The sequence below is a fragment of the Bison bison genome, unplaced genomic scaffold (assembly GCF_000754665.1).
Source record: "Bison bison bison isolate TAMUID 2011002044 unplaced genomic scaffold, Bison_UMD1.0 scf7180017864495, whole genome shotgun sequence".
In the NCBI taxonomy this organism is placed as follows: domain Eukaryota; kingdom Metazoa; phylum Chordata; class Mammalia; order Artiodactyla; family Bovidae; genus Bison; species Bison bison.
This window is the reverse complement of record NW_011495054.1, coordinates 4,793,195-4,815,955: the sequence shown is the minus strand read 5'-3', so window position 1 is coordinate 4,815,955 and position 22,761 is coordinate 4,793,195. Positions and strand designations below refer to the sequence as shown.

Below are 22,761 nucleotides of genomic sequence, written 5' to 3'. Positions count from 1 at the left end.
TGAATAATCTGCTTTCCCCAACGTTTACAAATGTTGATCTCATCTTAAAAATATATTCCAAAGAAAAAAAAATTCTAGAAGAATGTTTGACCAAATATCTGAGTACTATGGTCATAGTCAAGTTGACATACAAAACTAATCATCACAGGACTTTCCTGGTGGTCCAGTGGTTAAGAATCTGCCTGCCAATGCAGAGGACAGAAGTTCAATCCCTGGTCTGTGAAGATCCCACATGCCACAGAACAACTAAGCCCTAGGTGCCACAAGTACTGAGCCTGCATACCCTGGAGCCCAAACTCTGCAACAAGAGAAGTCACGGTAATAAGCAGCCCGTGGACCACAGCTGGAGAGTAGCCTCCACTCGCTGCAACTAGGAAAGGCCTGCTGATAGCAATGAAGACACAACGCAGCCAAAAGCTACAAATAATCACCATTTAAAAGAGAATAATAACAAAATCAATCATCACAGCAGAGAAAAGGGTCTGTTCCTGTCCCACCTTGGAGATGTTTGCCTTCTGTGTTACAGAGGGAGCCCAGGAGTTTCGTTCTCATGGTTCTGGACACAAGGGTTGACGTCTGTCTCCTCTCTGGCCTATGTGCTACTGGGCGTGTTTTCCTTCCTTGCTGGGGGTGGTTAAATGCCCGAGGAAACCTGGCAGGTGTTCATGTGCGCTGAGGGACTGGGCCCACAGAAGCAGGCCTCTGGGGACCTGTGTTTGCTCAGGGGCAGAACTAAAACCCAAGTGGCTGAACCCTTGCCTTGCTGTGTGCCCTGAAACAAGTCAGGGCCCTCTCTGGTCTCTTCTCCTCACTGTTCTCATCAACTCTGAATTCCCAAAAACATTGGAAACAGGGAAAAGGGGAAAGAGCCTCAAAAGATGACCTCTGGGAAAATAATTTTTTACAGTATATATATATATATATATATTTAGATGTAAATATAACTGAATCAGTTTGCTAAACTCCTGAAAACTAACACAATATTTTAAATCAGCTATACTTCAATTATTAAAAAAAAAAGAAAACCTCTGGCCCCCTATGAAATTATTTGCTTTACAAACACTTTACAGCACTAGCCATATTTCAGGTCCTGTTCAAAGCACTTTGCAAGTATTTTAATCTTTGTATTAAGCCTGTGAGATAGGTACCACAGTTACCCCCATTTTACAGATGGAAATCGAGGCACAAAAAGGGCTGGCAGTGTGCTCAAAGACACAGACATAACCCATATCAAGCCCTCATAATCTGTCTCAAGGGGTCATGTTTTAAACTACAAGCCTCCCTTGAGAGCAGCGGAGAGGCTGGGGGCGAGGCCTGGGTTGGGCCAGAAGACTCTGAGTTTCCTTTTCCCCTGGTGTGAGTTTCGGTTTTCTCCCCTCTCCTCCCCCTGCACACAGAAGTTCCTTATTCTCCTCAGCCTCCCACTCTGCCACCAGCTGTCATCTCAGCAGCCAGTCAGAGCCATGGGCAGCAGGGAGTCCCACCTCTACGAAAAGCCTTCTGAGAAATTGGAGGAGTTTATCCAGAACCACCTGAGGCCTTCTGAAGACTGTCAGAAAGACATCGACCAGTCAGTGGACACCATCTGTGAAGTCCTGCAGGAACCCTGCCCGTCCCTCACCGTGACAGGGGTGGCCAAAGTGAGTAGATGGCTGGGGTCAGTGCTTCTGGGACCCAAGGGGCAGAAGGACTTGGTGCTGAGCACGTGCTGTGTTCTGGGCCCTGGGTATGCAAGACATCACCTTGTCTAAACCCACATTCGAGTGACATGATGGACCAGGGTGTAGAGTTTAGGGGTACAGGTTGGGAGAGCGTGGATTCTGCTCCTTACTGCTGTGTGACCCCGGGTAGGTTGCTTAACCTCTCTGTGCCTCGGTGTCCAAATGTGTAAAATGGGAGGGGAATAATACTCAGTGCCAAGTGTTAAGAGGCTTAAACACATAATGTTCTGGCAAGGACTTGGCACAAAGCCACAGCAGTAAATCAGCTGTGGTTACCTGTGGCATTTTTATCCTCCCCATTTTACAGATGAGTAACTGAGCCTACCAGAGTTCAATAATACTATTCAAGAATGTTCTATGATTTCTTAACTCCAAGGAGGTGGGAAGCCTCATCGGGTGCTCTGGCACAAACCCTAGGGTGGAGGCTGAAGATTCTGGAATTTTGAGGAAGAAATGATACTGGGAAGCTGCCAGGACCCTAGGGTGGGGAGGGGATTACGTGTGCCCAGCCCCACCCCTGTGCTCTCCAGCACCACACTCCTCTGCAGTCATGTGCTTTCTGGCCTCTGCCCTTACACACACCCACTGGCCCTAGGAGGAAAGACACCTGGACACATGATGGCTCCTGTCTTGGCCCAGATAAGGAAAATGAAGCTTGGGGAAGTTATTATTAGTTGGCATTCGACCTGGGATTTTAAGCTCAGGTAATCTATTTGGGAGGGCTTCCCTGGTGGCTCCGTGGTAAAGAATCCACACTAAGGTACAGGAAGCGTGGGTTCGATCCCTGGGTCAGGAAGATCCCCTGGAGAAGGAAATGACAGCCCACTCCAGTATTCTTGCCTGGGAAATCCCAGGGACAGAGGAGCCTGGTGGGCACCAGTGCGTGGGGTCGCAGAATTGGACACGACTGAACAACTGAACAATGGCAACAGTTTGTTTGGGAGCATGTACCCTTAACCACCGTGCAGTCCTACCTCTCAAAATTGTTAACTTTTTTCTCATTAAAAAAATATGTACAAGTGCACAGATTTGTGTACAGCTTGATGGATTGCCACAGACAACATACCAATGTGACCTATACCCAGATCAAGAAATAAAATTTTCCCAGCCTCCACCCAAGAGTCCCTGGGCCCCTTATCCACTCATTACCCTCAACCCCAGCCCACCACTCTCCTGACTTCTAACAACATAGATTAGTTTTGCCTGTTTTTAAACTTCACATAGAGTGACCAAGCTTCCGGGTTTGTCTGCGACTGAAGGGTTTTCTGGGACATGGACATCTCGGGGCTAAAACTGAGCAGGTTGGTCTCCCTGTCTAAAGACACCGTGCACTGTGTGGCTGTAACGTGTGGGCTCTGTTCTCAACCCACCGGTTGACGAGGCGTGCGTTGCCGCGTGCAGCTGTTATCATTTTGTTGTTGCCATGCATCCCGCTGTGTGGGCGCACCACATTTGTCTGCTCTGCTGCTGATGGCCATCCAAGCTGCCTTCTGTTTGGGGCTTGTAGGGGAAATGCTGCTGTGGGTGCCCTGATTCAGCTATTTGGGTGGACAGATGAACACCGGCCACTCAACTCTTAGACTATGGTGACGTGTGGAACTTCTGCTCAAGTTGAGAAATACTTCTGCCTGTTGGGGTGCCCAGTGACCCCAGAGGGTTCAGACTTTCACATCTGCTTCTCTGTTGCTGGTAGGGTGGCTCCTATGGCCGGAGAACAGTCTTGAGAGGCAACTCCGATGGTATCCTTGTCGTCTTCTTCGGGGACCTTGAGCAATTCCAGGACCAGGAAAAAAGACAATATGAACTCCTCAGCAAAATCTGGGCACAGATGAAGCGCTGTGAGTCCACGTGGAAACTGGCAGCCAAGATGGAGCTCCGGAACACCAACAGGAGCTCCAGGGTCACTATCCAGCTTTCCACAAAACAGCAGAGCATCACTTTCAACGTGCTGCCTGCCTTCAATGCTCTGGGTGAGCCCTCCTGGGCGTGCAGGGTGGTGGGGAGGGTTGGAGGTATGGGTCTGGAAGGGCTTGTCAAGAGAACAAAGCCAATGAAAGGGGTGGTGGGCAGCATGGGGATGGAATAAATACCACTAAAAGTGAAAAGAAAGTGAAAGTGTTAATCACTCAGGTGTGTCCTACTCTTTGTGGCCCCATGGACTGTAACCTGCCAGGCTCCTCTGTCCATGGAATTCTCCAGGCAAGAATACTGGAGTGGGTTGCCATTCTCTTCTCCAAGGGAACTTCCCCAGCCAGGGATCAAACCCTCTTCTCCTGCAGGGCAGGCAGATTGTTTACTGTTTGAGCCACCAGGGAAGACTTTCAAGAGAGAAGACTTCTTCTACCTTGAGCTTACTCTGTTCTTTAGAACCTCTCCTTTAACTCCTAATTGACTTTGGAGGAAATGTTCTAGATTCTAGAACCTAGAGTAGAATTCCTCAAACTGTGATATGCACACAAATCCCCTGGGAAACCTGTTAAAATGATGGCTCTGATTCAAGAGATTGGGGTCCAGAATTCTGTATTTTCAACCAGCCTCATGGTGGTTGCTGCTCTTCTGCGGACCATAGTGAAGATGTAAACTAGAATAAACGTTGGTTAGAGGTAGAGGATGGGGAAAACATCTGAGAAAAGTTCAGCTAGAGCAGGTTTGGAGTTGCCCTCTAATCAGGTCAACATCAAGGCAAGGATCTTCCATGGGCAACTGTTTAAAAGGATCAATGGCTGGATGGAAGGATGGTTGACTGGATGGATGGATGGATGGTTGGAGGATGGATGGATGGATGGTTGACTGGATGGATGGATGGATGGTTGGAGGATGTATGGATGGATGGTTGACTGGATAGATGGATGGATGGTTGGATGGATGGATGGATGGATGGTTGACTGGATAGATGAATGGATGGTTGACTGGGTGGATGGATGAAAGGATGGTTGACTGGGTGGATGGATGGTTGACTGGGTGGTGGATGGTTGGTTTATTGAGTGGATAAGACTTACCATAGTCACAGCTTAGTCTCAAGCATTAGGTACATATATTATCACAAACTTAATTATCAGAGTTGACATCCAACCCCTCATTAAACAAATGGAATCAGAAAGAAATGACTGTATCCAGGGTCACACCCAGTTACTGACAGAACTAGAATAAAAGCCCGAGTCTTTTAAGAGTCAGGCATGGTGCCTTCAAGGCGGACACACACACACACACACACACACAAAACCTGATGACTCACATTCACAGAAAGGTGACCTAGTTCAGAGGAAATAATGCAGCAGTTTGTGAGTTAGGCAACTCTGAATTCTCACCCTGATCCTACTACTAACCCACCTTTGTCTAACTGTAAGATCAAAGCTAGAAAAAGCTAACTTCCAGGGCCTTTAGGACAGTAAGGATTGAGAATACATGCCTGACTCAAAGTGTTACTGAAAGGTGTGTGGGTCCAGCTGCTCACCGTCCAAAAGTCAACAAATAGGCCAACATGATGGAAAGGAAAATTAGCTTTATTTCAGATGCCAGTAACTTTAGGGGAGGGCAGACATCTGTCCAAAGGTCAACTCGTCCCGCTGATCGTCAGTGGAGACGAGCTTTTTTAGACCGAGGGAGGGGGCTACATGAAGAAAAACTACAGTCAGCTCCGACAGGCATCTTCAAACTGGTCATCAGTGATCTGACCAGCATCATCTCAATTGTTTTAGATGCAGTTTATCTTCTGCAGTTTATCTTCAGTTCCAGGGTCAGTTTGTTCCCATTTTCTTTGGGGTCCAGTCTCAGAACTGCGGCAGCTCATGTCATGGGTACAGTCTGGTCATCGCGTAGCTAACTTCTTCCACCTGGAATTTCAGTATCTATATGACAGCTCATGGATATGGCTCAGAATGTTATCTATAATCCTTGAGAAGGAAACTCTCAGAGGTCCTCGACTAAGCTTAATGTTGAGTTAGTCATTTAGTGGAGTCTGTATCTTTGCAACCCCATAGACTGTAGCTCAATTATGTTTAATGACTATATTATTATTATTTGGTCTCCTTTGACTCTTTTCCTTTGTTTATGCATGTTCTCATCTCTCTGGTTAAACTTATCCTTTGACTGAAGTTTTCCCCAGGCAAAAAGCAGACAGAGAGCATGGTAAGGGTGGGAGGAGGCAAGGACATAGAGTCCAGCTCCATTTCAGCAGGAGGGGCTGGAGACAAGGTGGAGAGACAGTGTGACTCAGAATTCGTAGGATGTCCTACGTTCTCTCCTCCGGTTCATGGCAAACAGATGGGGAAACAGTGGAAACAGTGGCTGACTTTATTTTGGGAGGCTCCAGAATCACTGCAGATGGTGATTGAAGCCATGAAAATAAAAGATGCTTACTCCTTGGAAGGAAAGTTATGACCAACCTAGACAGCATATTGAAAAGCAGAGACATTACTTTGTCAACAAAGGTCCGTCCAGTCAAGGCTCTGGTTTTTCCAGTATCATGTACAGATGTGAGAGCTGGACTATAAAGAAAGCTGAGCGACGAAGAATTGATGCTTTTGAACTGTGGTGTTGGAGAAGACTCTTGAGAGTCCCTTGGACTGCAAGGAGATCCAACCAGTCCATCCTAAAGGAGATCAGTCCAGGGTGTTCATTGGAGGGACTGATGTTGAAGCTGAAACTCCAATACTTTGGCCACCTGATTCTGAGAGCTGACTCATTTAAAAAGACCCTGATGCTGGGAAAGATTGAAGGCAGGAGAAGGGGACGACAGAGGATGAGATGGTTGGATGCCATCACCGACACAATGGACATGGGTTTGGGTGGACTCCGGGAGTTTGGTGATGGACAGGGAGGCCTGGCGTGCTGCGGTTCATGGGGTCGCAGAGTCGGACACGACTGAGCGACTGAACTGAACTGAACTTCTCTGGGTCACAGCAGGGTGGTTGGAGATAAGGCCAGAGCGCCCTCTGCTGGCTCTCCCAGTCGTGCAAGGATGACGTAAGAACGGAAAGACCGGGTCTTCCTCACATGTAGTATCCAGGAGCTGCCACGAGATGGCGGCAGAGTTACACATTTCAAATTTGAATCTCTCTCTCTCTTTTTTTTTTTTTTCCCCCCTAAACCAAACAATAACTGTGACTCAGAATTCATAGGAAATCCTGTGTTCTCTCCTCTGGTTCAGAGCACAGTGGTTGGAGATAAGGCCAGAGCGCTGTCTGTTGGGTCACTGCAGGGTGGTTGGAGATAAGGCCAGAGCGCCCTCTGCTGGCTCTCCCAGTCGTGCAAGGATGATATGAGAACGAAAGACCAGGTCTTCCTCACATGAAGTATCCAGAAGCTTCCACGAGATGACGGCAGAGTGACACATTCCAAACTTGAATTTTTTTTTTTTCCCCCCTAGACGAAACAATAATGGTTGCTTTCTGAGAAAAGCAGGGCTTCCCTGGGTAGCTCAGATGGTTGGTCACGACTGAGCGACTGGCATTTCATTTCATTTCATTTCTGAGAAAAGTAAACTACAGGGGAATTTTAAAATTACATTCTTTACTAAATATTAGCCTAACTACATTTTATTATCTAGCAGGACAGACCACCCCTCACCTTTTATGTAAATAACCCCATCCTCTTATACATGAAGCAGTGAGCGTGTGCTATCTAGCTGCATCCAGCCTCTTTGTGGGCTCACCGAGGCTAGGGTCCCTGAAAATCAGAAGTTCTGCTTCTCTTTCACACCAGGCTTAAGTGAGAAGTCTAGCCTCTGGAGCTATCGAGAACTCAAAAGATCCTTGGATATGGTGAAAGCCAGGCCTGGTGAGTTCTCAGTCTGCTTCACTGAACTCCAGGAGAAGTTTTTTAGCAACTATCCCAGCAAACTGAAGGATTTGATCCTCTTGGTAAAGCACTGGTTTCAAAAGGTAAATTTCAAATTGTGTGTCTATTGCTATCTATCATCTGTTTCCCTTTGACTGAGATGATTCATCTTGGGTTAAGTGTCAATACAACAACGTTAAGAATGATGGCACAGGCAGTAAAGAAGCTGCCTGCAATGCAAGAGACCCTGGGGTCAGGAAGACCCCCTGGAGGAGGAAACCCAGTCTGGTATTTTTGGTTGGAGAATTCCATGGACAGAGGAGCCTGGTGGGCTAGTCCACAGGGTCGCAAAGAGTCGGACACGACTGAGTGACTGAACTGAACTGAACTGAACATGTTCGCACTCAAGAATACAGCTCAGGACTTTACTGGTCGTCCAGGGGTTAAGACCACCGTTCCAATACAGGGGTTCAGGTTCGAACCCTGGTAGGGGAGGTAAGATCCCACATGCCACAAACACACACACACACAAAGGAATATGGCTCAGTGCATTATCGGGGGAGCCTGGTGGGCTGCCGTCTATGGGGTCGCACAGTCGGACACAGCTGAAGCAACTTAGCAGCAGCAGCAGCAGGCAATCCTCAGATCCAAATAGGGCACACTGCCTGCACCCCAGCAGGCTGCCCACTCCCAGTCCATACTGCTCCCAAACAAACCTCTGTCCTAACATCTGTCACCGCAGATTAGTTTTGTTTGTTTTTAAACTCGATGTCAACGGAATCTTACTAAATGTACTTTAAGTTTGCCGCCTCTCGCTCAGTGTTAGGCCTGAGAGGTTTTTCCATGTTGTGGCAGGGAGTCGAGGCTCTTCATTGTTTGATACTACTCCGTTGCGTTACCACACTGTACCTGGATGCGTTCCACTGCGAAGAGAATGGGTCACTCCCAAATTGGGGCTATCAGGAGTTAGGCTACAATGGATATTCCCCTACATGTCTTTTTTTTTTTTGGTGACTTGAAGCAGTCAATTCCTCTTGGGTAAAAATTCAGGAGTGAAACTGCTGTGCTATAAGGTATACTATGTGTGTGTGTGTGTGTGTGTGTGTGTGTGTGTGTGTGTGTGTCACACACGCACGCATGCATACCCAGTTGCTCAGTTGTGTCTTTGCGACCCCATGGGCTGTAGCCCACCTGGCTCCTCTGTCCATGGGATTTCCCAGGCAAGAATACTGGAGTGGGGTACCATTTCTTCCTCCAGGGGATCTTCCCGACTCAGGGATCAAACCCATGTCTCCTGCATCTCCTGCATTGTCTGGTGGGGTGGAATCTTTTACTGCTGCTCCACCTGGGAAGTCCATATACCTTATATATGCAATATATATTCATATATTATATATATATACATGAATGAGGAGGGCATGGCAACCCACTCCAGTATGCTTGCTTGGAGAATCCCCATGGACAGAGGAGCCTGGCAGGCTACAGTCCATGGGGTCACAAAGAGTCAGACATGACTGACGCGACTTAGCTACATATATGAATATGTATGTATATGTGTATACATATACACATGGCACATATGAATGAATTTGTGAACTATATAGATATAAATTTAACTTTAGTAAATACAGCTGAATAGCGTTCCCAAATGGTTGCACCAGTTCACACTCCCATCAGCTGTGGATGATAGTTTCAGGTGCTCCACATTCTTGCCAACACTTGCTATTGTCAGTCTATGGGATTTTAGCCACAATATCATTTCTGTCACTAGCAGGGGATGGTGACTTCCTATAGACTTCTAGTTTCTTGCTTTCAGACCCCTGGCACGGGTCCCAAGTTATCTGCCAGGCTTCTCTCCTCTCGCAGTGCCAGGAAAAGCTGATCAATTCCTCCCTGCTGCCTCCATATGCACTGGAGCTGCTTACAATCTACGCCTGGGAACAGGGGTGTGGAGCAGAGGACTTTGATATGGCTGAAGGTGTCAGGACTGTTCTGAGGCTCATTGAGAAGCAGGAGCAGCTGTGTGTCTATTGGACAGTCAACTACAACTTTGGAGATGAGATCGTCCGCAACATCCTGCTGAGCCAGCTCCAAGCCCCAAGGTACCAAGCTTCCCATTCCATCTCTCCTTCCCTCTTTATCTGCATGCCAGGCTGTGCCCCCTTAGAATGAGGGTCCATCCCCCTTTCCGCAGCCAGGGGATCTGTCAAAAGAACACGAGCTGCAGTGGTTAAGGAGGCAAAGAGAGGTCTGTCTGCAAGAGGAATGCTTCAACATTTCTCACATTCTAAACCATTGTCATCTTTTGTCCACAAAGCAAGCACTTCCCCTCATAGAAAGAGGGGCTAAGGAGACAGGTCAGCAAAAAGAGGAGACCGTTTTATTAGCTTATGAATGGAACATGTCCGTGAAGCAGAGTAAACAGGACCAGAGAGGCTAGACATCTTAGACAAAGCACTTCAGCAATTGGGAGGAACTGCAGGAGGTAAAATACAGATTCCTGGGTGCCCAGTCCAGCCCTCTCCCTTAAACTGATTTCTTCTCCCACAAGCAACCCAACTGATTATTATTTTTTAACCTAATGGAATTTATAGGCCAGTAATCTTGGATCCAACTGACCCAACCAATAATGTGAGCATGGATAACACCTGCTGGCTGCAACTAAAACACGAAGCTCAAAACTGGTTGCGTTCTCTCAGGCAGAACGAGTCACCTGGACCATCTTGGAATGTTCTGGTGAGAGAGCTTTCCAGCACAGCTGGTGTGCTGCTACAGACAGGGCCCGCCTGACACTTGGACGACAGTCTATCTGAGATTACCCTAAGTTGGTTGCCCAGAGCTGCTGTGACACAGTACCACTCACTGGTGGCTTAAAGCAACAGAAATATATTCCGTCTCAGTTCTGGGGACTAGAAGTCCAAGATCAAGGCATCAGCAGGACTGTGCTCCCTCTGAAGGCTCCACGGGAGAGTGCTTCCATGCCTCTTCCAGCTTCTGATGGTTGCAAGAAATCCTTGGCATGTGGCAGCGTCACCCCAGTCCCTGCCTCTGTTGTCGCGTGAGCCTCTCTTGTGTCATCACAACGTCTTCCCTGCATGCTTGTCTGTCTCTGTGTCTCTCTGCTCTTCTTTTTTTTTTTTTTTTCTCTGCTCTTCTTATAAGGACCCCAATCATACAGAATAAGGGACCCACAGTAACAACCTCATCTTAACTCGATTCTTTTCACTGTTTGCTCACTGTCCGACTCTTTTTGTGACCCCATGGACTAGACCCCCAGGCTCCTCTGTCCACAGGATTTCCTGGGCAAGAATACTGGAGTGGGTTGCCATTTCCGGCTCCAAGGGATCTTCCTCACCCAAGGATCAAGCCTGCACCTCCTGTATTAGCAGGTGGATTCTTTACCACTGAACGACCAGGGGTGGCCCCTTAACTTGATTACCTCTTTTCAAAGACTCTGTTTCCAAATAAGCGCACATGAATAGGGCCTAGAGGTCAGGACTTCAATGCAGTTTTTAGGAGGACACAGTTCAATCTGTACACACACCCTTAGGGGCCTTCCCTTCCATTAAAATGATGGTAAAGTGTAAAGTTGAACAAAGAAGAATGGGGGCATCTGCAAACGAGAGTTTGCAGGAGAGTTAGTTTCTGCAAGAGAGGAAGCAGGTGAGAAGGTGGTGACAGGTGAAATGGAGCAGAGCCCAGGAGACGTGGGTGGTGGCCCCCCAGCAAATGCTGGATCAGGCCCTGAGCTCCTTTCACACGCTATGGGGGTGGGGCGTGAGAGTGAGAAGTGAGGCGGGAGATGGGAACTAATGACGCGGCCAGATGCATTGACTTCCCCCTCCCCTCCCCAAAGGAGAAGCACATCGATCCACACAAGTCTGATCATATCTGCTAGGTCCCATCTTTGCAAAAGGTAGGCAGAGTCAGAGAGCAGGATGCGGACATTGAGGAGGGGTACCGCTGTTTTCCCTGCCCAGAGCAAGAAGCAAACTGCCTCTGCAGGCTGAGGCCTGAGCAAAACAGCAAAGAGAAGAGGCTCGGGTGAGGTGTCTTGAGCTGTGGTCTACAGGGCATGTGCCATCTGACGTTTTCTACTGAAGAGGAGAGAACCACACTTCTGGGCAGGTGTCAGATCCCCTTTACTCATCAGAATGTGGTTTCCTTCCAGAAGCAACCAGAGGTGCGAGGGAGTGAGCAGGTCCCACCCTCCACGACCCCATTTGATTCGAGAGCAGGGAACTGCCCCCTTCAGAATGAGCACACAGCCCCTCCGACCCCAGGACATCCCTCTCTTCAACACACTTAGAGGGAACAACATCCCCTGCCGTGAAGGGTCGAATAGTGTCCCGGAAAATTCACATCCCCCCAGATCCTCAGCGTGTGACCTTCTTTGGAAGCAGTGTCTTTGCAGGTATCATCAGTTAAGGGGTCACCCTAGATCAGCATGGGCTCTGGATCCTATGACTGGGTCATATAGGAAGACACTCAGGGACAGACATAGAGTGGACGAGGTCACGTGACAACGGAGGCAGGGGCAGGCGTGATGCCGCCACGAGACAAGGAAGACTACAGGACTGCCAGAAGCTGGAAGATGCGAGGAAGGATTCTCCCCGGAGTCTTGGGAGAGAGCCCGGCCCTGCCCATGCTCTGATTTCAGGAGTTTAGTCTCCAGAACCGTGGTTTGTTACAGCAGCGCCTGGAAACCCAGTCCATCTGGGCACAGGGTGTCTGACAGAGGCTGACAGAACCTCGAAAAAAGGAATGAGTGTGATCATCAGGAGTCAACAATACCCACAATCAATGGGAAAATAAGGAAGGAATATGAGAAGCTATTCATAGGAGGTACTGGCAACTGGCAGACGAAGCCAGAACAGAAAGTGGAAATGAGAGAGTGATTCAGAGCCCAGGGCATCACACACCTGTTTGGGAGAAGGAGCCAGATCTCTCCTAGGGGGTAAGGAGGAGCAAGGAGGGGAGCTTTTGTTTCAGGCGGATCTTGGGCACCACCTGGAACTCTCAGGCATGCTCTTAGGGTATGTTGATGTGAGAACTCTTGATGACAAAGGTACCAGCAGGAGGGTTGGAGAGCAGGAGGGAGGGGTTGGTGGAACAGAGAAGGCAGGGGAGGAAGCGGGATGGGGGGTGGTGGCTGCCAGGGGGCATCTCACAGCTGGCTCCTTCCACAGCCTGCACCACTCTACATAACCCCAGGCTATCTGCTAGATAAGTTCATCAAGGACTTTCTCCAGCCCAACCAGACTTTCCAAGACCAGATCAAGAAAGCTCTTAAAATCATCTGTTCATTCCTTGAAGAAAATTGCTTTCGACATTCAACTACAAAGATTCAAGTTATCCAGGTGAGCCCTGGCTTTTTTCTTTGTTCTTTGCGGGGAACTAAGTAGTCCCTGGATCTCGGCAAGAGTTGTGACCACCAGAAACGTGAGGGCAAAGGATGTGGGAGGGAAGCTGGGGAGAGCAGCGCCTGGGACCCCAGTTCTCAGCGGAGGGTGCTGAGGCACTGCTGAAGTCATTCGTGATAGGCTCTGGGGCGGGGCACGTTGTGTGTCTCGCAGGGTCTTTATTCCCACACCAGGTATCGAACCCACGGCATTGAGAGCACGGAGTTCTAACCACTGGACCACCAGGGGGTTCCCGTTCCCGACAGACTTCCGATTCTGCATTAGCCTCCAAGGTTGACCCAGAGGTGAAGGATCACTGCTTGGCCCTCCTTGCCCATCCTTGGCTTGTAGTGTATCTCTTGTAGTGGGAAAATTTTAGATTTTTACTATTAGTTGAGGATATTTTTTCCTCACTATGGTCTCTTTTTAAAATGATTGACTTCAAGTATAGTTGCTGTACAGTATCATACAAGGTACAGTAAGGTATACATACGGTTGGGCTTCCCTGGTGGCACAGTGGTGAAGAATCCACCTGCCAATGCAAGAGATGCAAGAGGCTCGGGTTTGATCCCTGGGTCCGGGAAGATCCCCTGGAGTAGGAGATGGCACCCCACTCCAGTATTCTTGCCTGGAGAATCCCATGGAAAGAGGAGCCTGGTGGGCTATAGTCCATGGGGTCGCAAAGAGTCAGACACAACTGAGCGACTGAGCACGCACACGCAAGGTGTATGATATAGTGATTCACGATTTTGTAAGACAATGTAATTTAAATGGTGGCTCAGCGGTAAAGAATCCACCTGCAACCCAGGAGATATATTTTCGATTCCTGGGTTGGGAAGATCTCCTGGAGGAGAAAACGACAACCCACTCCAATATTCTTGCCTGGAGAATTCCACAGACCGAGGAGCCTGGCGGGCTACAGTCCATGGAGTCGCAAAGAGGCAGACAAGACTGAGCGACTGAGCGCCCTCCACTTGTAGTTATTATAAAATAGTGGCTTTATTCCCCATGGCGTACAGTATGTCGCTGTAGCTTATTTATCCCTAATAGTTTGCACCTCTTACACCCCACCTCTGTGGGCCCTGCCCCCGCCCTTCCCCGCACTGTAACCACTAGTCTGCTCTCTGTGTCCCTGAGTCTGTAAAGCTATGAAGTCTTTACCAGAAGTATTTAGGACGTTGACTTGAGAAGTAGGTAATTTAAAACTAACCTATCTGTTGTTTGTGGGTAAATTCACACATCAAAAAGTGTGAGACAAATCACCTTTGGAATCAGAGGATTCTATTGGGAAAATGAAACACTCCGCTTAGGACTCAGCCCTAATTGGAGACACAAACTTGGGACTACCCCTGGCAGCCTCATCAATTAGCCCAACAGGTGCCAGCCCACAGGGGCGAGGGGCTCAAGCTCCAGAAAACGCTGTATCTCTATTTGCCTTTCTTCCCTAGGGGGGGTCGACTGTGAAAGGCACGGCTCTGAAGACTGGCTCTGATGCCAGCCTCGTAGTGTTTGCAAACTCGCTGAAAAGCTACACCTCCCCAAAAAATGAGAGATACAACATCATCAAGGAAATCCATGAGCAGCTGGAAGCCTGTCGGCAGGAGAAGGATTTTGAAGTGAAGTTTGAGATTTCAAAATGGAAGCCTCCCTGGGTGCTAAGCTTCACTCTGAAATCCAAAGTCCTCAATGAAAGTGTTGACTTTGATGTGCTGCCTGCGTTTAATGCCCTAGGTAAGACTCCCGAGACTTGAGCCTCTGGAAGAGGCTTCTGGCGTGATGGAAGAAGGAAGAAGGATTCTGGTGTGATGGAGGCAGGGGCAGCGTAGAGGGAAAGTCATGCGACTTACTAATCAGCCTTGGGTCCAGTGCCCCAACAGGTGACATGATGACACCAGCATCTTACACCTGTGTGCATTTTTATTCTCATTTAAGTATCCTGATGAAGGCCAGAGAGCTTCCCTGGTGGTTCAGTGGTAAAGAATCCGCCTGCCAATGCAGGAGATGCAGGTTCGATCCCACTCCAGTACTCTTGCCTGGAGAACCCCATGGACAGAGGAGCCTGGAAGGCTGCAGTCCATGGGGTCTCAGAGTCAGACACGACTTAGTGACTCAACAACAGCAACAGCCAGAACCTGCATTGTATATTCCCAGGGTATCACTCGCTGCTGCTGCTGCTGCTAAGTCACTTCAGTCATGTCCGACTCTGTGTGACCCCATAGACAGCAGCCCATCAGGCTCCCCCGTTCCTGGGATTCTCCAGGCAAGAACACTGGAGTGGGTTGCCATTTCCTTCTCCAATGCATGAAAGTGAAAAGTGAAAGCAAAGGCGCTCAGTCGTGTCCGACTCACAGCAACCCCAGGGACTACAGCACCAGGGTCCTCTGTCCATGGGATTTTCCAGGCAAGAGTACTGGAGTGGGGTGCCATTGTCTTCTCAGATCAAAGAATGAGGTACACAGGAATTCAGTACACATTTATAGATAAAATGCCTCAAGTACTAGGGAAGGAAATTTTTAAAATAGACTTTGGGAGAAATTCTGAGACAAAAACAGGAAATCTGGGTGTTCACTTTCAATCATAGGCAAAAATTTCCTTTAGAAATTCAATTTGTAAGTGACAGATACACAATGATGTATTAAAAGAAACCAAGGCTATGTCAGGCATTTTCCAAATCAAAATCAAGAAGACTCTGGTACTTTCCTTCTGAATGGTTCTTAGTGTCTTTAGAGAAGAAATGAGAGTATATAGATTGAGGGTCAGCTAACTTTTTCAAGCCTGGGTCTCCTGCATTGCAGGCAGGTTCCTTACCATCTGAGCCACCAGGGAAGCCCTATAAAAGATAAGAGAGCAAATATTTTCAGCTTTGAGGACCATAATATATCCATCACAACTACTCAACTCTGCCTTTGTTGCTTGAAAGCAGTCATAGGCAATACATTAATAAGTGAGCATGACTGTATTCAAATAAAGCTTTATTTATAAAAATAAGAAAGGGGCCAGGTGTCATCTGGGGGCCATAGTTTCCAAAGTTCAGGTTAGTGCTGTCCAGAAAGCCTTTCTGCAATAACAAAAATGTCCTATATTATGTTCTGTATTATGGAGAGCTTGAAACATGGCTAGTGCTACTGAGGAACTAAATTTTTCAATTTTCCTTTAATGAGTTTGAATGCAAATAGCCATCCTGGCTGATGACTACCCTATAGGACAGTGCAGATGTAGATAACACTTTAATAATGCCATCTATAGTTATATAAACCATATAATTTTTAATAACTCACTACTCCGGAGATATTAGACATCAGTAGTTTACATACACCAATAGAGTTCAAAGTAATTTCCCAGGATTAAATTACATTAACAGTGTTTTGAGATCTGTTACTGTCTAGAGAGACTATAGCATAATGTAAATTTCTCGCCCATGCTAGGTGAACTGAAGTCTGGCTCCACACCCAGCCCCAGGACCTATACTGAACTCATCCATTTGTACAAACCTTCTGATGTCTTCCTGGAGGGAGAATTTTCTGCGTGTTTCACGAAGCTACAGCGCAATTTTGTTCGCTCCCTGCCCCTGAAACTGAAGGATTTAATCCGCCTGCTGAAGCACTGGTACAAAGGGGTACGACGGCTCTTTTCCTAGAGCCACCTCATTGTTGTTATTTTTAATGATCTATTTATTGTATTTTTTGAAATGCTTTTACTTATTTTTGGCTTTACCGGGTCTTGGTTGCTGCTTGGGCTTTTCTCTAGTTGTGGCAAGTGGGGGCTACTCTCCAGTGCGGTGCACGGGCTTCTCATTGTGGTGGCTTCTCTTGTTGCGGAGCGCGGGCTCTCAGTGCGCAGGCTTCAGCAGTTGCAGCTCCCGGGCTTTAGAGCGCAAGCTCGGTAGTTGTGGTGTATGGGCTCAGTTGCGCCGCCACATGCGGGATCTTCCCAGAGCAGGGATCAAACTTGTGTCTTCTACATTGGCAGGCAGATTCTTTACCACTGAGCCACCAGGGAAGCCCTTATTGTGTTGATTTCTGATTGCGCTGGGCGTGGGCTGCATGTGGGCTGCATTGTTGCTGCACGTGGGCTTTCTCCAGTTGCAGCGAGCAGGTGCTACTCTCGAGTTGCAGTGTGCGGGCTTCTCTTGTGCTGGAGCACAAGCTCTAGGCATGCAGGCCTCAGTAGCACTTGGGGCTCAGTTGCCCCGCGGCATGTGGGGTCTTCCCAGACCGGGGATTGAATGCGAGTCCTCTGCATTGGCAGGCAGATTCTTAGCCACCGGACCGTCCTGGTCTTTATTTTTATCAGTACTCTGTGACCACGAAACCAGTCCTTACCTGGTGCTCACACTTGCCCAAGCTGGGTGGAGACTGAACCACATGAAGGAATCTTCCCGCTCTTAACCTGAGTGTCTTTGTGGCGTTTACACCACTAACCCCATTGAGTTGGGTCAGATATAAGCCCCTCATACCCCTAAAGCTGCTACATGTGGCTTATTTTGCCTTTGTTCTGGCACCCAAATAATTCTGGAGCCGAAGGGAGGATGAAGTTGGGATGTGCAAGCCTACAAGTCATGGCTTACCTACTGATGGGTGCCCATGACACACACAGATGCTACTCTTGGAAGGCAGGTTGGAATGACAGGCGGCACCAGGGGCTGCATTTTCTATACTGGTTTACCTCCCTTCACTTCCATCAGCTCATGGGGCACTTTCTGAGCCCCACACAATAGCTGCTCTTTCGGGAGATGTTCCCTTTCTGTGTCCAGATTCCTGAAGCTGGAAAAGACCGAATCTGTGGTTTCCAGCTCTATGCCAAGCCCCGGGAAGCTCAGAGTGCTCAGGGCTCCTAGGTGACTCTGGGCAAGTCACTTCGCTTCCCCATGACTTCATCATGGTGACCTCTGCCTGCTGGGTAGGGACACTGGAGGATCAGGAGTGAATGATGGAGGTGGGATGTCTGGCCACATAATTAGCAGAGCGGGGCTTTAGGAAGTGGTGAAAGTGTTAGTGGCTAAGTTGTGTCTGACTCTTTGCGGCCCCATGGACTGTAGCCCGCCAGGCTCCTTTGTCCATGGGATTCCCCAGGCAAGAATACTGGAGTGGGTTGCCATGCCCTTCTCCAGGGAATCTTCCCGACCCAAAGATGGAACTCAGGTCTCCCTCATTGCAGGCAGATTCTCTACCGTCCCAGCCACTGAAATCCAGGACAAGATTGTGTTACAACTCTGGGAGGGCACATAAAGGCAAAGTTCAACAAAGAAGCCTGAGTGGCTGCCTTTGAGCTGCAGGGCGGCCCTTCTCAGGCCCCCAGCAGACCGATCCCCCCAGGGCTGTGTCTCATGACTCGGTTGTCCTGCTGTGGCCGCAGCATCCTTTATGTGTACCTTCTTGCTACGCTCGTGTCACCTCCCTGCTTTAACCAGTATCGTCTGATGTTTCCACTCTCCCCTCAGTGTGAAAAAAAACTGAAGCAAAAGGGGTCTCTGCCCCCTAAGTACGCATTGGAGCTGCTCACCATCTACGCCTGGGAGAAGGGGAGCGGGGCACAGGATTTTGACATGGCTGAAGGTTTCCGGACGGTCCTGGAGTTGGTCATACAATATCAGCATCTCTGTGTCTTCTGGACGGTCAACTACAGTTTTGATGATGAGATTCTGCGGAACTTCCTCCTGGACCAGATCCGGAGAACCAGGTGCCCCAAACCCCTCCGTTTCTTACCCTTATTCCCTCCAACACTATTTTGGTGACCGGAATTCACCTCCCAGGGACCCTGATTCATTATTCCTCATATGAAACTGAGAAGGGAACTGTGCTGACCGTCAGAACCTCCTACGGTCTCCAGGGAGGCAGGGGAAATGTCATCCAGGAGGAACAGAGAGGGAAGGACCAAGGTACCAGGTCCTGAGTTGCTTTCATCTTTCTAGGTCAGAAGGAAAAGCAGGGATTCGTTAGCAGGTCTAAAAGGTGTGGGAGTTGGAAGAGTGTCCCTGAGAACTAATGCTATTATTCACTGCTGAAGGATCCTACAGGTTATTTATTAGATCAGGTTCCCATCTCCATCCTACAAAACGGTTATCCTCAAGAATAGGAAGGAATCTTAGTGCATCCACTCAGCGCCAGCAGCGGGGAACCAAAACAAGGGAAGCGAGAGGAAAGAAAGGAACATTGAGAAAGAATGGAGGAAGAAGGGTGAAAAAAGAGAAAAAGATATCGTGGCTTGCCAGCCATGGGTGTGACCAACTTGACAGTCTGTGCTCGGTCACTCAGTCATGTCCGACTCCTCACAACCCCATGGACTGTAGCCCACCAGGTTCCTCTGTCCATGAGATTTCTCAGGCAAGAATACTGGAGTAGGTTGCCATTTCCCTCCTCCAGGGGATCTTCCCAACCCAAGGATCAAACTTGCATCTCCTGTGTTGGCAGACAAGTTCTTTAATCACTGAGCCACCTGGGAAATAGAGTTGATTAAATAAATCATATTTCAGTTGCACCAGCATGGGGAGATGTTTATATCATGCCTTCACGTGCGTAATAACGAATAGCTTTCAAAACTTTTCTGACAAATATGATTTAATTCTAGGAAATCCTTTCGAACTGTTTCGGTACATTGGAATGACTGACATCTAAGCTAGAAAGACACATTGTTTTATCATGGAAAAGAGAATGGGCCCCTAATTCTGAGGCCACCAGTTCTGAAAAAGCATGCCTCTAATGACTCCTAACCTGTCGTTTAGGCCTGTGATCTTGGACCCAGCCGATCCTACTGGCGATGTGGGTGGAGGGCACCGTTGGTGCTGGCATCTTCTAGCGAAAGAAGCGACTGAATGGTTGTCTTCTCTCTGCTTCAAAGATAAGTCGGGATGTCCCATACAACCGTGGAACGTGCCAAAAAAAGTCATCTAAAGGAAGTGTCGTCTGGAGATTACCCTGGGATGGGCTTCCATCCAAGAGCTTCGTCTGCTCTAGGAACTTGAGATTCACTCAGCCACACATTACAGATAGCCCAAGTCAGGTGCTTAAACAATTGGGTTTTTTTGGTCCCATTTGATGAAATCCTAAGGCGGGCAATACAGGACTCACTCAACAGCTCCATCAGGCTTCCCCGGGAGCAGATTGTCTCCACCATGACAGTTGGTATTCGGGCCTGGATAGTTCTTCACGGTGTAAGCCGTTGAGCAGCAGCCCCTGGTTCCCTACCCAGGAGATGCGTGCGCACCATGCCCGAGGGCAATAGTCAGAAACGTCTCCAGGGATTTCCCTGTTGAGAATCCGCCTTGCAGTGCAGGGCATGTGGGTTCGATCCCTGGTCAGGGAACTAAGATCCCACGTGCTGAGAGACAACTAGGCTCACACCCTCTGGAGCCCATACAACACAACTGGAGAGCCCGTGTGCCACGAAGAGAAAGACCCGTCACAGCCAAATAAGTAAATCAGTTCTTTTAAAAAGATGTCTCCAGAGATGGCTGAGTGTCACCCGGGGCACGCTCATCCCTAGCTCCTTCTGGCTCCGCCCTCTTGAGTTGTCTAGCTGAGTCTTCCTGCCACTGAGAGTAGCTGTTGCACCTCTGCATGGCGGGCTCATCATCAGGCTGGAGGGACAGAAAAGTGGAGGACACCTACCCACAGGGCGTCTTATTCGAAGCCTCATCCAGCAACGTCTTATGTTTCGTTACCTGGAACCGTTGTCATGCATTGTTTGCAGCTTAAAAGTGACTCCATAAAGGGGGGCGGTGAAGACAGCCGTGGGTGGGGTTGGGTCAGTCAACCCAGAGTGCCTGCCACACCTGTCCAAAGCTCCACCTGCTTCCAAGATACCTGCCCCAGGTACACTTGGTTCTCCCATCAGTTTCTCTGTCAGCAAGTACCCCCAGATTGTCCCTGGTTATCATCACCTCCTCAGATACACTTCCTTCTTTCTTTTTCCTGTGTCTTTTCACCAGTGGTTCTGACTGCTTGGATATGTTTTATTCCTGCACATATATTTCCTTCTTTCTTTCAAGAGAGTGCAGACACCAGGAAGTTGTGGAGCAGGGATATATTCTATGGTCAATGAGATGCACTTACTCAGAATTCATAGATTCCTGGACTAGTAATGCTGGGAGAAACTTCTAGAGGCCATCACGCAATAACTTTTTAAAGAATCAGTTCATGGTATAAAAGAGTAACACATGCCTCCCTTGACGGGCCCCATTACCTCTTCCCAAGCATCTTCAACTCCTCTTGAAATCATCACCTCCATGTCCTCTGAAACGTCTCGCCTCACCTCGCTGAAATCGCATTCCATGTGTGACCTCTGTTATTAACATATCTGCTCTCATCCAGCTTTACGTGCGCCATATTTGTGAACCCTTCTGTATTTTTCCGATTAACTCCTTCCTTCTCCTTTAAGTCTTAGAGGAGGGGTCTCTTCCCAGGGTGAAACCCTTTTCCTGGCCCTCGGTTCCTGTGATTCTGTCATCTCGCTCTCAGACTCCTCCACCTCACTCACCTCTTGTCTCTTCCCGTGGGGCCCTGCCAAATCAAGATCCTAAGCCAGTAGTGAGCCGGTCTCTGCTTACAACTGCATACTCTCCACAGGCTTGGATTGTGACTGTTGAGATAGATATTTAGATGGACATCAGCAGTTGTTTAAAGTAGATAGGCATGTACATGTATTATGTATGTATGAGTGTTGTCATTTCCTTCTGAGCCTACCATTTCCCCTACATCCGTGAGCGTCTTCTTGCCAAATCTAAAGGCTTTCTCCTCTGGCTTTGGCTTTCAAGACACTCGGAAGTCTAAATGTGTTAACTTCATATATCCACTTAATGTTTGAGTACTACCACATATACCAACTGTCAGATAAACAAGAATAGATCTGGTCTTTGTCGCCAGTTCCTGGCAAAGAGCTTCAGAAACCCTTGGAACTCCCTGATTTGGGCTGTCTTTTGTATTCTGAGGAGCCCCTTCCAACTCTCCCTGTGTTATGCTAACAAGGTGTGGGTCCTTAGTTTCAAAGGATGGATTGGCCATGCCTGAAATGCCAAGCATGTGATGAGTGTTAAAACGGTCAGTCCCACCCACTACCAACCTTCCAAGAGGACAGGAGGGCTGGAGATCAAAGCCAAGCAACGGCCAGTGATTTAATCAACTGTACCTTTGTAATGAAACCCTAAAGAAAACTCTGGACAACAAGGCTTCCTGGTTGGCTGGTGAGCATATGAATGTATCACAAAAATGGGGGGATGGCAGCTTCTGCGCTCATGAGCCTGCCAGCCCTCCTCCCCTATGTATCTCTTCATCTGGCTGTTCATTTGTATCTTTTATATAGAACAGTGATTGTAAAAGTAGCCCTTTCCTGAGTTCTATGAGTCATTCTATGAATTATTGAACCTGAAAGGGGGATCATGGAAATCCTTGAATTTGCAGCCAAGTCAGAGTTGTCTGAGGACCCCACTTGCAGCTGGGATGTGGAAGTTCATTTGTTCAGTCGTGTCCGACTCTTTGAGACTGCATGGACTATAGCCTACCAGGGTCCTCTGTCCATGGGATTTTCCAGGCAAGAATACTGGAGTGGGTTGCCATTTCCTTCTTCAGGGGATCTTCGAAACCCAGGGATTGAACCCAGGTCTCCCTCATTGCGGACGCTTTACCATCTGAGCCACCAGGGAATGGAAACAATCCTGTTTGGACTTTGCCCTTTAACCTGTAGGGTCTGCACCATCTCCAGGCAGTGTCAGAACTGAATTGAATTGTTGTAGGACCCGTGGTTAGTATCAGCGAGCTGATGTTGGAATGCACCACTATTCTGGCCCAGAACAAGGACTAAGGGAAGTGCTGTGGCCTGAGGTTGAGACATGGAAGAAGGACCAGCCAAGTTCATATCTGCTCAGT

The 22,761-nt window shown here is 48.4% G+C and overlaps 1 protein-coding gene across 4 annotated transcripts; it reads left to right on the top strand.

Moving 5' to 3' along the window:
• The first annotated feature begins 1,392 nt into the window (after positions 1-1,392).
• On the top strand, positions 1,393-22,423 carry OAS2 (2'-5'-oligoadenylate synthetase 2, 69/71kDa). Of its 4 annotated transcripts, none has more exons than XM_010828587.1 (11): positions 1,393-1,640; positions 3,415-3,691; positions 7,425-7,603; positions 9,366-9,601; positions 10,094-10,235; positions 12,689-12,859; positions 14,350-14,632; positions 16,327-16,517; positions 18,342-18,580; positions 19,623-19,782; positions 20,889-21,069. In XM_010828587.1, exons 1-11 carry the CDS (start codon positions 1,464-1,466, stop codon positions 20,976-20,978), a joined length of 2,145 nt encoding a protein of 714 aa, XP_010826889.1. In that variant the 5' UTR covers positions 1,393-1,463; the 3' UTR covers positions 20,979-21,069. The 4 variants fall into 4 exon arrangements, with proteins under 4 accessions (XP_010826889.1, XP_010826885.1, XP_010826888.1 ...); XM_010828585.1 differs by adding an exon at positions 2,946-3,022 and having other exon boundaries at positions 1,557-1,640; positions 19,623-22,423; XM_010828583.1 differs by having other exon boundaries at positions 19,623-22,423.
• The last annotated feature ends 338 nt before the right edge of the window (positions 22,424-22,761 follow it).